The sequence below is a fragment of the Eurosta solidaginis genome, chromosome X (genome assembly GCF_040869045.1).
Source record: "Eurosta solidaginis isolate ZX-2024a chromosome X, ASM4086904v1, whole genome shotgun sequence".
In the NCBI taxonomy this organism is placed as follows: Eukaryota; Metazoa; Arthropoda; class Insecta; order Diptera; family Tephritidae; genus Eurosta; species Eurosta solidaginis.
Genome location: NC_090324.1, coordinates 2357641 through 2371196, shown reverse-complemented (window position 1 = coordinate 2371196; position 13556 = coordinate 2357641). Strand labels below are relative to the sequence as shown.

Below are 13556 nucleotides of genomic sequence, written 5' to 3'. Positions count from 1 at the left end.
GCTAAGGCAATACACTATTTCAAAACCCCCAAAATGGTAGTGACGGACAATGAAAGGGGATTTATGACTCGCTTAGTTTGCAACTATATCAGGGGCTTGGAAATAAAATTGTACCAAACACCAATCCAATGAAGTGAGGTAAACTGCCTGATTGAGAAATTTCATTCAACCATGATAGACATTTTCTGATGCCTTAAAGGAGAAATTCGCAATACTAGACCAAAGGAGTTAATTTACATAGCAGTGGACCGCTGCAACACACCAGTACTTTCGGTCACGAAGAGAAACCCAAGCGATATTTTTTTTAACAGGACGGAAAGGATAAACTATCAAATGTTATCCGATTTCAAGATCAAGGGTTCATAAAGGAATTAGGGAACAGATAAGGAAAAATCAGGAATTGAGAAATTCACGGGCAAACAGGAAAAGGAAGGGACCTAGGAAATTCTAGCGAGGAGATGAAATCTATGTAAGGGACACACAGATAAAGGGGAAACAAAAGGCGATCTATAAAAAGGATGTCGTAGGGAAGGATAACCGGGTAACGCTAGTGACAAGCACCAGGAAAAAATTCACAAAGCACAAGTAAGAAATCCTTGAATCACCTCATATAAAATCAATAATAGAAAGTAATCAATGGCTTTGGCAACAACATAAGATCATTTGGCAATAACCGATCAATAAACAAAATACAGAGATCTGCAAACAAAAGAGGCAAGAAGCCTACGAGAATCCTCGAAGCAAACACAATGGCAATCACGCAAAGTCGCTTGGCAATATTCAATTAATTGATTGAACTGCGAAAGAAAAAAAAAATGTCTTTCCACGCAGAAAAACTCACTGATAAAAAGGCCAACAGAAAAAATTTATTTAAATAAATGGCCCAAAAATTGCTTGTCACAAGTAAAAAAGGACCAAAATAAAAAAAAAACAAAGAAAACAAAAAAAAAACATTGTTTTCTAAAGAAATGGCCCAAGAATTTTTTCCACAAGTAAAGAGGCCCAACAAAAAAAAATTTATGAAATGGCCCAAAACTTTTTTTTTGATATACCCTTATGGGGCATCTGGGGAAGACTACATGACTAACCGCAAAATACAATGTCCTGTGGTCTATGCCAAAACACACAAAAATCAGGGACGGTAAAATTGTATAAAATGAAACGATTGAATTAATTTGTATGGTTAAGAAACAAAAAATAAGAAATGAAGAAACAAAGGAAAAATGTGTATACCTTTTGTACTTGTAATGGGTAGAGCATCATAAGGTGGAGCCATGTGTAACTCTAATTAGAACAGTTCTAACTGTATCCTTGCAATGAAAAATTCAATATTTTTTTCTCCTATCCTTTCCTCTTCGGTGAAAAGTTCTAGACGCATCATAGCCGGTTCTACCTTTAAATGCTTTTGCCATAATAATAAAAAAAAAAAAAACAAAAAAATTTTTTTTTTTATAATTTTATTACTCGTAATCGTAGAAAATTTTTTGTTAAAAACCAGAAAAAAGGAAGAATAATTGTAGTCATGAAAAATTTAAGAATCCAAATTACCGTCCCCCGAAACTAAAAAGTCTTAGCACTTTAAAACAAATAATCTAAACCATTATATTTTTTTATGGCAGTTAGGTATTAATATCTGGCGTTTCTGGCCTGAACATTTACGGCTATGACTCCCCGTTGGTGATTATAGACCATGGGCGTGGTTGGATCCTGAACGAACATTTCAGTTTAGTCCATGTGGTCGACCTAAGCTACTTCAACACGGCTTTGGTCAAATTGATGGACTCAACGGAGCACGACATTACCAGCAGGGCTGCGCGGACTGTGTTACAATTCCACCTAAATCAAACTAAGCTGCGTCTCGACGAACTACATATAAGCAAATCACGAAGGGTACGTTCCATTGACTGGATTGGTTCTGCATGGAAGTGGATAGCTGGGTCTCCATATGCAGCGGATTGGGACTATATTCTTCGAAGCATGAATTACGTGGTAATAAACAACAATCACCAGTACCGGGTCAACGAAAAACTATTCAACGATACCCGCGAGGCAATCGAGAAAACAAACGAAGCGTTGCTCCATATTAACGCTATAAGCAAAAACATTAGCGAGGAGAATATGGAGCTTGTTGACCTGAGCAAAGTCTTGAAGGAACAGGTGTTAGAAGTCCTCCAAGCATACCAAATGGCGAAATCTGGCGTAATTAACACAAATCTTCTTGATCGAGACGAGATTGGAAGGCTCATAATGGAGTAAGATTCCCTACCATATCAGAACACCATTGAAGCCATAGAGTACGGGTCGGCCTCCGTGTATTCAAACGGTAGCACACTTTTGTACGTACTATCAATGCCAAAGGTAAAACCAGATGGCTGCCGACTCCTAATAACACGGGCCGCCTTTATAAAAGGACAACACGTTGACCTCAACTACAAAAAAATGCTAATATACGAGGTTGAAACGTTCGGAGTGAACGAGAATTACCCTTCGATCAGCAATAGAACAATTTGTTCTCCCAAATCCCTGACCAAACTCCGGGAGAACGGGTGCCTAGCTAGGCTAGTTAAAGGCGGCGATGCCAAATGCCACTTTGAACCAGACAACACCAAAACCGTCGAGATGATCGCAGTCTCAACAATATTTGTTACAAACTTTGAAGGTCAGTTACAAGGGAGGGACTACTCCACATACCTAAATGGAACGTGCGTCATTATTTTGAACAACGAAACAGTAACGGTGGGAAATCAAACATTTACCAGCAGATCAGTACGCACAGCGCAGGCCCTGCCACCGCCCTTGGTAAACATCACGAGCGAAGGACTAAAATTGAACCTTAACTACATTCACGGCCTCATCATCGAAAATATTAATCACCTTAAACAACTTGGCAATAATTTTCACCTTTCGCTAATTTTTGACGCTCTTGCCTTGGTCATTCTGGCAGCCGTATGCTACATTATCTGGAGAAAACTCACTACTACAATGAACTTTCCAAGACTAAATCAGACCATAGATCAGGACCAGCCAGGCCATGCAAAGGATCCTTCTGAAAAAGGAGCTCATCTGCGGGACGCAGATGTTTAAAGGGGGGTACTTAACAAGGGGGCAGACACACTTACTTGTAAGAATGTGCTGACACCACACTTCAACAAACACGAGCAAAGCCTACGCAAGTAATTGATCCGATATCATATTGCGTAAGCAGACCAAATGCAATTCATGGGAACTGCAGCGTAAGCGATATGATATGCGGACAAAATGAAAGTCGTGTGATTTTCCACGCAAGCGATAAAATATTATTTTGGCCAATCGTGGGAAGTGCAGTGTCAGCAATTAAGAAATCACTTAGACTAATGTAGAAGCTTAGAGTTAGTTTAAGTTAACAATACAATTCAGTCTGTTTTGGATAATCAACGACAATAAATGGTAAATATTCTTAAGCGGGAAATAAACTATTTTTTATTTGGATCTTTGCAGGTTGTAATGGGGCCGCGGGGCGGCCCCCAACTTTAATTTTTGGAGCCCTAGTCCTTGGGCTCCTTAACTTATATGTTTTGGTATATTAACATAACGCATTTCCAAACAGTTGAAATACACTGAAAAACGTCCGTGCTTTATAAGCAAAGTAGAAATAACTTTTGTTTGCGAAAAAGTTTTCATGGCTATATTTTTGACACTAACGGCCTTATCCCGAAAGTTGTCGGTAAATGTGTTATTGGAGTATAATGTAAAATCGTTCATGTAACCGCAATTCTAGCCTGCACACTTATACTGTCAAAAAACAAAGTTGCTCAATTGAGAAAAAATGTGAGCTAAATTTTGTTTTAAAAAGAATAATATTGTTTAAAAAGTCGTGTACAATAACATGGACACATTTTTTGTTTATATTGATCAAACAAATATTTAGCAAAGACGTACAATTTTGCGATGTAATGCGATGTTAACAGCTATTTTGCTGGTAACGTTGTTATCCGCAATCAGAATACCAAAGTTGTTTCTAATTTTCGTAGCGGGTAACACGAATGATGTTACCAGCTCACAATAAGTGTGTAAGTGGGACAAAAATTAGCGAAATTAGCCCGCGCTATAACATGTTATGAAGAAAATTCTAACTTATTCAATAAAACAATAAAACCAAACCGAGTTTCAATACAGTATTTTTTCTATTTATTTACGTCAACGGGCTACAGAGTAGTCTACTTGTGTCCAACAGGGGTAGTGTGTCTACATATTGTTACGAATTCTGGGGAAATCCTGGTTATTACGCACCTTCTGCTAACGTTCGAATCGCTGAACTGTCGAATAAATAACTCCAATATTCTGTATTCTAAAATGGTCTTCATTAGACCACTTTGGGAGTAGTACAATTATACTTCACAATTATACTGCACTTCGCAACTAATAGCGTGGTTAAATGAAACTGATTGCTGATTACTCAGCATGCGCTGCTTTTATACTCTCCCTTGCTTCGTTCGCATATTTCTCCTAAGGTCTAGACGTTTCGCCTTCTAGAAGTTTTGTATCTTCTGCTTGGTTACCACAAATATACATGTATATATATTTGTAGTTTATGTTTATCTTGTAGCCATATGCGGGTGTATGTGTGAGTACCTACTTCGGCTGATGATTACATGTGTTTGTGAGTATCTCTTCGTTGCCTTTATGTATGTTTTGCTAGCTTTAATGTGGACATGTATATAAGAGTAGCTGCTTCATGTTTTTGTTGTTGCTTGATTATTTACTAACAGCCTAGTGATGTCAACATTCGTCACAATATGTTGGGCCTACGTCAAGCTTGATATCACATTGGCAAAAGTTGCGGAAAACTAGGAGTGCTGGAACGAATACAGAGATCTGTTGAGAATCTATAAACATGAAATCAACCAGTCAAAGCGGGTTTCATGGGAGAAATTCAGTGCCGACATATAATGCTCAGCGAGACTGATGAAAGTCCTATCTAATGAATTATAAGTTAGACCTCGTCAGTAACAACAGGTACAGGAAGAAACGGTTGAGCACGTTCTGTTCGTGCCCTGCACTGCCCCGTCAAGATTCCAGTTATAAGGGGCGGCAGAGTTGGAAGATCTCGAGACAGCAATTAAGCTAGGTCATGGAAGATCCAAGAGGACGGAGTTATTCTCTAACATAAGTCCTGGTATTTGATTGGGGTTCTTCCGTTTGGTTGTCAAACTAATTCTGGAAACACAATGGACACATTCAGTCTTTGTGAGGTCTTTGTTGACCGGCAATGAAAAAAATGTTAAACCAAAAAAAATTTCACCAACGAAAAGTTCTGATAGACTTCAGAAATTTTAATCCATATGTTCATTGTTCAACGCTGTCACATCTTACAATAAATCTTTCATAATATTTCGTTCTTTATATATGTATAGATAGGTACATTTTAATTTACAAAACTTTGTGAGATATTCGAATGATACGTTTACTTACATATCGTTACCTTATTTTACAAATGTCCTAGCGAACAATTCTTCAAAATTGCGTTTGTTTCGGATTTTGCTATGATATATTGATGTTTAAAAGTGTTATTGCCACTTACAACGGAGTTGTGGCACTTAAAAAGCCATATCTGCATACCGTGAACGAGAAAATTATATATATTTTGCTTATTGTTGAAAATTTAATATTTGTTGGTTGGGGCCATTGTAAATTAAGGAAACGTATGTTTATATCAATCAAATGAAATACGACTTAATATAATAATATTTTATCTCGTTCTTCTGCAATTGTATTGTTATAGCATGTAGTTCAATGTGTAATAGTGGCTGTTAAGACAATTGGAAATATTGTACTAGTGACTTGCCTCCTGCAATTCATGTTTGCCGTGATAGGAGTCCAGTTATTTAAGGTATGATTTTTTAGTTCTATTTTTTAGTTCTATTGTACATTAGGCCGTTTCAGAAATTTTTTATTTTTATCTATTTTCTTTCAATCATGCTCAAACGATTCATTTGGTTGACGTTTTGCTTAAAGATTCACTTTTTGTCACCCAATGAATGGAAGAAAGAAAGAAAATATTTTCTTAACTGCAACAGCCTTTAAGTCATCATCATCAGGGACATATATGGATACGTGTTGATCATACTTCAGATTGAAGTCGAAATATCGGCCCAATAAATTATAAATGTATATAAATAAAAAAATAAGTTTTATTCATTCTGTGAAGCCTTCTAACTCAACAAATCTAACAATTTACAATATTCAAGGCTATTAACTTTTATTAAACATTTTATTTGTATAATAAATGGAATTATGTGTACAATATATGGTTCGCAAGACACGTGGGTAATGGCAAGTGCTTGGTTTGTATAGCGATGTCGGGAGGGTTTAATGCGGCTATATAAATCGTTCCCGAGATGGTCGGGCTAGCACCTTAATGGAGCTGTGTTACCGGGGCGTACCGAATATGTATCCGGCAAAGGACCACAACATCGATAACGCTCCCCAAAGCCTTCGTAAAGCAAGCTTAGCGCTACAACAACAACAAGTCGGCATAAAACATGTACATAGGTCCCATCCTGCTGATTTGAAGGAAAATTAAAGGAGAACGGCGCAAATTAGTAGAGAAGCTCGCGATTTTTTCGCACACGTCCGTGAAGTTGATTTTTTATCTGTGCTCTTGTGTTTTCAATAAATATAGTGTTTAATATTGCTAAATATAGTTTTATTCTTCACATAGTTGGTGAAGTGCAATGTTGTTGTTGTTGTTGTTGTAGCGATACGGTTGCTCCCCGAAGGTTTAGGGAGTGACCGATGTGATGGTCCTTTGCCGTTTACAGATCCGGTACGCTCCGGTAACACAGCATCGTTAAGGTGCTGGCCCGACCATCTCGGGAACGATTTATATGGCCACATTAAACCTTCAGGCCAATCCGGTATTTTAGTCGCCTCTTACGACACGCATACCTACCGCGGGTATATTCTAACCCCCTGACCCGCTGGGATGGTGAAGTGCAATAATTGTGTATGCTGAATTAAGAAATTAAATTTAAATTCAATTGATTTTACATAATTTTTTTAATATTAAAAATTAAAATTTTTGTCAATTTTGCATATACACATATGTACATATTTATTTGCAGTTGCATTTCCGAGTGTTTTTGCATTGCGTTGTTGCTGTTGATAGGCCTCAGTTTTTAATAGTGTATTTTGTTTTTATACTCAGCTGAGCAGAGCTCACAGAGTATATTAACTTTGTTCGCATAACGGTAATCCGTAACGGCATAAAATAATCGAGATAGATATAGACTTCTATACATCAAAATGATCTGGGTGAAAAAAGAAATTCATTTAGCCATGTCCGTCCGTCCGTCTGTAAACACGATAACTTAAGTAAATTTTGAGATATCTTGATGAAATTTGGTATATAGGTTCCTGGGCGCTCATCTCATATCGCTCGCGCCCTCCCACTTTTTCCATATCGAAAATTTCGAAAAACCGAAAAAGTGGGATAATTCATTACCAAAGAAGGGTAAAGCAATGAAACTTGGTAGGTGCGTTGACCTTATGACGCAAAACAGAAAATTCGTAAATTTTTGGACAATGGGCATGGCACCGTTGAAGATATCACGATGAAATTTGGCAGGGACGTTGCTCCTATTACTATATGTGCGCTTAATAAAAATTAGCAAAATCGGATGACGAACACGCCCACTTTAAAAAATTTTTTTTTAAGTAAAATTTTAACAAAAAATTTAAAATCTTTACAGTATATAAGTAAATTATGCCAACATTCAACTCCAGTAATGATATGGTGCAACCAAATACAAAAATAAAACAAAATTTCAAAATGGGCATGGCTCCGCCCTTTTTCATTTAATTCATATAGAATACTTTTAAGGCCATAAATCGAACTAAAATTTACCAATCCTTGTGAAATTTGGTGTGTGCATAGCCTCTATGACGATGACTGTTTTCTGTGAAAATGGGCGAAATCGGTTGAATTCACGCCCAGTTTTTATACACAGTCCACCGTATGTCCTTCCGCTTGGCCCTTAACACGATAACTCGAGCTAAAAGCGATATATCTTAACTAAACTTAGTTCACGTACTTATCTGAACCCATTTTATTCCGGTATAAAATATGGCCGAAATCCGACTATGGCCACGCCCACTTTTGCGATATCGAAAATTACGAAAAATGAAAAAATGCCATAATTCTGTCCAAATATGAAAACAGTGATGAAAAATGGTAATTGGATTGGTTTATTGACGCAAAATGTAACTTTAGAAAAAACTGTGTAAAATGGGTGTGACACCTACCATATCAAGTAGAAGAAAAGGAAAAAGTTCTGCAGGGCGAAATCAAAAGCCCTTGGAGTCTTGGCAGGAATACAGTTCGTGGTATTACATATATAAATAAATTAGCGATACCCGAAAGATGATGTTCGGTGTCACCCTGATCCACATTTCGGTCGATATCTCGAAAACGCCTTCACATATACAACTAAGAGCCACTCCCTTTTAAAACCCACATCAATACCTTTAATTTGGTTCCCGTATCGTACAAACACACTATAAAGTCACCCCTGGTCCACCTTTATGGCGTTATTTCGAAAAGTTCTCCACCTATAGAACTAAGGCCCACTGCCTTTTAAATAATCATTAGCACCTTTCATTTGATACCCATGTCGTACAAACGCATTCTAGAGTCACCCCTGTTCCACCTTTATGGCGATATCTCGAAAAGGCGTGCACCTATAGAACTAAGGCCCACTCCCTTTTAAAATACTCATTAACACCTTTCATTTTATACCCATATCGTCCAAACACATTCTAGAGTCACCCCTGTTCCACCCTTATTGCGGTATCTCGCAAAGGCGTCCACCTATAAAACTTAGGCCCACTACGTTTCAAATAATCATTAACACCTTTCATTTGATACCCATATCGTACAACACACATTCTATAGTCACCTCTGGTCCACCTTTATGGCGATATCCTGACATTCCGTCCACCTATAGCACTATGGCGCACTCTCTTTTAAAATACTCTTTAATACCTTCCATTTGAAACCAATGTCATACAAATATATTCCAGGGTTACCCTAGGTTCATTTTGCTAAATGGTTATTTTCCCTTATTTTGTCTCCAAAGCTCTCAGCCGAGTATGTAATGTTCGGTTACACCCGAACTTAGCCTTCCTTACTTGTTATTTTTGATTTTTTGCGTGCACATTCTTTCCTCAGTGTCACATCTATTTGCGGAGTTTTTTCACTGTTATTACAGTGTATCTCAAACTGCTTATACAGCGTATCTCTTTCTAAGAGCTACTTTAAAACTGTTGTATTTTTTCTGTATAACACGTTGTGCTCTCGTTAAATTTATATTCATACTTTTCGTATTTTATTAATTCTCGGTTTTCTGTAGCATTTATATATATATTTATTTCTCATCCTCTTTAAGTTTATTAAGAATGTCGTGTCTATATCCAAACTGCTTAGTAAAAAGTGAATCACATCCCTTCGTGGTATGCTGGCTTTGCGATAGGCTTGCCCATATGAAGTGCGCCGGTTTGTCAGCACGAGTGGTTGACGCACTTAATGATAACGATAAGAGAGCGATTTGGGCTTGTTTGAAATGTAGGCCTACCGAAATTGACCTTTTCAAGGTTTTCAAAGAGGCCCGAGATGGGTTCTCTGAAATAGGCAGAGAGATTTCCGCTTTATCCGAGAAGTTTAAGCATTATGAGAGCTTATTTAAGTCTTTCAAACACTCAAATGTAAACATTCCGGATAATAATCGTAGGCCTAACGATGTTTCTCTTCCAGCTCCGGCTATGGATGCTGATCCCAAAATTCCTCTGCCTCCACTTCTTCCACCTCCAACTATTGAATTGATAAATCTGTCCTCACCGAGTCTCTTACGAGTTCACCATCTAAATCGAAGGCTCATTCAGCTGTTTCTACCGTACCCTTCACAAAAAGGAACCAGGTTCCCCAAAACCCCTATGCGGAATCTGAACCGCCGGCTAGTAGATTGATTACTGTCCCGATTGAAAAGTCGATTTTTGTGTCCAAATTCGAGAGAGACACTACAGAAGAGGACTTTTAGTTTTATATCATAAGTAAACTTAAAACCGAAAAAGTGACTATTCGTAAAGTAAATTTTAATTATCCTAGAGATATTTCGTCATTTAGGATAAACGTATCCGCGCAACACTTTGAAACAATTTTAAATAATTCATTTTGGCCACCCGGGGCTTTTGTGCGTGAATTAGAGAATAGAAGCAACGTTAATATTCGCAATCTTGCTACCGTTCCTCATAACAATAATGCAGTAAAAAACTAAATATTAAATCTGTCCTTAATATATTTTATCAAAATGTAAGATTACTAAATACGAAACTAACTGAACTGTACTTGAAATCATTTAACTGCATTTACAATATCATCGCTTTTACTGAAACTTGGTTAAAGCCTCATATATTAAATTCGGAAGTTTTTTGCAATTATTACCAAATATATTGAACAAAGTTGGAGGTGGAGTTTTGCTCGCGGTACATTCTTCTATTTTTTTAACTGTCATAGAAGCTACGGAATTTAAGTGCATTAGAATCCAGCTGGGAATAGGTTTTACCTTTATTGCCATTTGCTATATCCCACCATCTTCTGATCCCTCGGTGTATATGAATCATATTTCGTTACTGAAAGCTATCAATTTAATGTTGAAGCGTATTGATTCGATAATTGTCTTGGGTGACTTTAATCTTCCGCAAGTATCATGGACCACATCCGACCATGCTATTGTACCGGTTTCTTCAAAATTGTCCAGCAACGGCTTTTTAGCAGAAATAACTATACTTTGCCTTAGACAGATAAATATAGTTCCAAACATGTGCGGGAGGGTTTCTTGATTTGGTATTTGTTGATGATACATCAAAATCCATTCTTAGGAGGGGTGAACTTCCTACTGTTCCTGAGAACCCTTACCATCTTTCGCTGGAAATATTTTACGAATTGGAAGAAAGTTCTCCGAGTTGCACTACCACAGAAAACGACTCTATTTTTGTATTTGAAATCGCGAAGGTTAATTTTAATAAACTTAACCAAATTTTATCTACAGTAGTTTGGCCCAAATGCGGTGCAGATATTGACAAAAACATTTCTGACTTCAATGCCATAATTCACGCTATTCTGGAAGGAGAGGTACCTAAGCGTAATCGTGTTTCCACTGAACTAGTCCAAATATGGTACACCAAAGAATTTAAATCTTTAAAAAACAAAAATTCGCGTTCCTTCAAGCTGCACAAGTAGACGGGTTCACACGCTGACTACTTGAAGTACCCTATATTGCGTCATAAATATTTTGAATTAAATAAAAAGAGCTACAATACCTATCTCTGTACGATGGAAAAGAAAATAACTTGCAATCCGAAAGCTTTCATGATTCGTGAACTCTAAACGTAGGGTTAAAGGGTTTCCGTCTTCTTTAAAATACCAGGAAGATTTGTCTAGCGACAATCAAAATATTGCTAACTTCTTTGCACAATTTTTCAAATCTAACTATTCCCCTGAATCAACTTCTTTGTCTAATGAATACCCGTATGAACATAACTCACTTAACGTAATTAATATTCCAGAAATATCTCCAGAAAGGGTTTTATATATTTAACGTCTTTGAAGGAATCTTATAAATACGGTCCTGACCTAATTCCACAAGTTTTCTTAAAAAATTCGCTGAACATATTTATCAGCCCCTAACTGATTTATTCAACATGTCTCTAAAACATGGTGTTTTTCCTGCTGCTTGGAAGGAATCTTTTCTAATACCCCTCCACAAAAACGGCAGTAGGTCATGTATTTGAAGCCATTGTTACCAATCAACTAACATTTTCAATTTCTACATTGATTGCAGACTCCCAACATGGATTCTGTAAAGGCAAATCTACCATTACCAACCTACTTGAATTCACAATTCATGTTTCTAATGGATTTGGAGTAAATCTTCACACAGGTGTTATTTACACTGATTTCAGTAAAGCATTTAATAAAGTTTCCTACTTCTTGCTTATCCACAAGCTGGATCGACTTGGCTTCCAACCTGGCCTCACCCAGTGGATATCTTCGTATCTCTGTGATAGAACGCAACAAGTAATTTTTAAAAATACTCTTTCATATGTCATTAATGCTCCCTCTGGCGTCCCACAGGGCAGTCATCCCGGTCCAATTCTGTTCTTGGTATTTATTAATGATATCTGTACCACAATAAAATATTCCAACATTTTAATGTATGCTGATGATGTTAAACTTTTTAGGTCCTATGCGTCTATTGAAGAACGTGCGAATTTAAGCTGCTTAGTTGCTTGGTGCAAGGCAAATTCAATGCCGCTGAACCTCAATAAATGTAAATTCATGTGCCTCTCTCGGAGATCTTTGCAAGCAGCCTCTTACGTAATTAATAACACTGGATCACAAATTGGCGGAGCGAAGGAGCGACTGGCGCGCCTTGTTGATGGCCATAACCGTTTAGACTGTTAAGCGTCAATTAAGTAAGAAGTAAGGATCACAAATTCCAATTTTTTTTCTGCACCAGAGATGCCATTATGAAATTCCTATGTAAAATCGCCCCCTGATTCCGAAAATCAAGGTTGTTTATAATTCTATGGTAAAGTTTTTGAGATATTTACGAATTACCGTTTTTTCATAAAAAAAAAATAATAAAAATGGGTCCACTTAATCATATATATCTCAATAACGAATTGAGTAATTCCAAAACGGTTTAAAGCTTTTTAAAGGCAATACAATTCGCTATAAACTGTGCATACAATACTTTTTGCTAGACCCTGCAGATTCAAGGATAACGAACAATAATTACGGATTTTTTCAATTTTTTTGTAACAGTATAAAAAAATTGTACTTTGCGAGGAAGGATTTCGAAAACTTTTTATATGTTGATTGGACCAAATTCTTTATGAAAATGTTTGCTGGGTTGGAGCTGTTTTGGTCGATATGTATAAAGAAAAAACCCAAGAGTTTTTACTTTTCTCTTCTATGCATTTCGACGCATCCGCGTCATCATCAGGAAGTCTATTTATTTTCAAACAAACAACATGAAAATACAAAATTAATCATTATTTTCAATAAACATTACAAATTCAACATTAAAACAATAACTCACAATAATTTGATTAGTTGTACAAACACAATAATATCACAGGACAATCGACACATTCATTTTTCTTATTTTCTATTTTTGTTCTTATCATTTTTTATTATTGCTGTATAAGCGCTATTTGTATTGTCAATGTCTTCTTTAAAATTCATGACATTCGTCATATGTTGTTGGATGCGGAGACTTTCCAGTGTCATCCTCCTTTTGCATCTTCTCTCAACATCTAAAATTTTTGCGTTCCCAAAATCAGCTGTATGGCCATTGTCAGTCAGGTGTTGAGAAAGCGCGGTATTTGTTTTTCTGTTTTTTGCGTCCATTTCATGTTCGTGTATTCTCGTTCTCAATGCTCTTTTCGTTGTGCCAATGTAACATTTATTGCAGGCATTGTTGTTGTTACCGTTGCATTGAATTTTATACACTACA

General features: G+C 36.8%; 1 protein-coding gene across 1 annotated transcript in view; it reads left to right on the top strand.

Annotated features, from left to right (window-relative positions):
- Positions 1-13556, top strand: part of Ca-alpha1D (Ca[2+]-channel protein alpha[[1]] subunit D) — a 6221746-nt gene that overhangs the window by 4677924 nt on the left and 1530266 nt on the right. The window contains exon 20 of the mRNA XM_067758067.1: positions 5762-5869. Within this exon, the coding sequence (XP_067614168.1) occupies positions 5762-5869 (108 nt within the window). The remainder of the gene's footprint in view (positions 1-5761; positions 5870-13556) is intronic.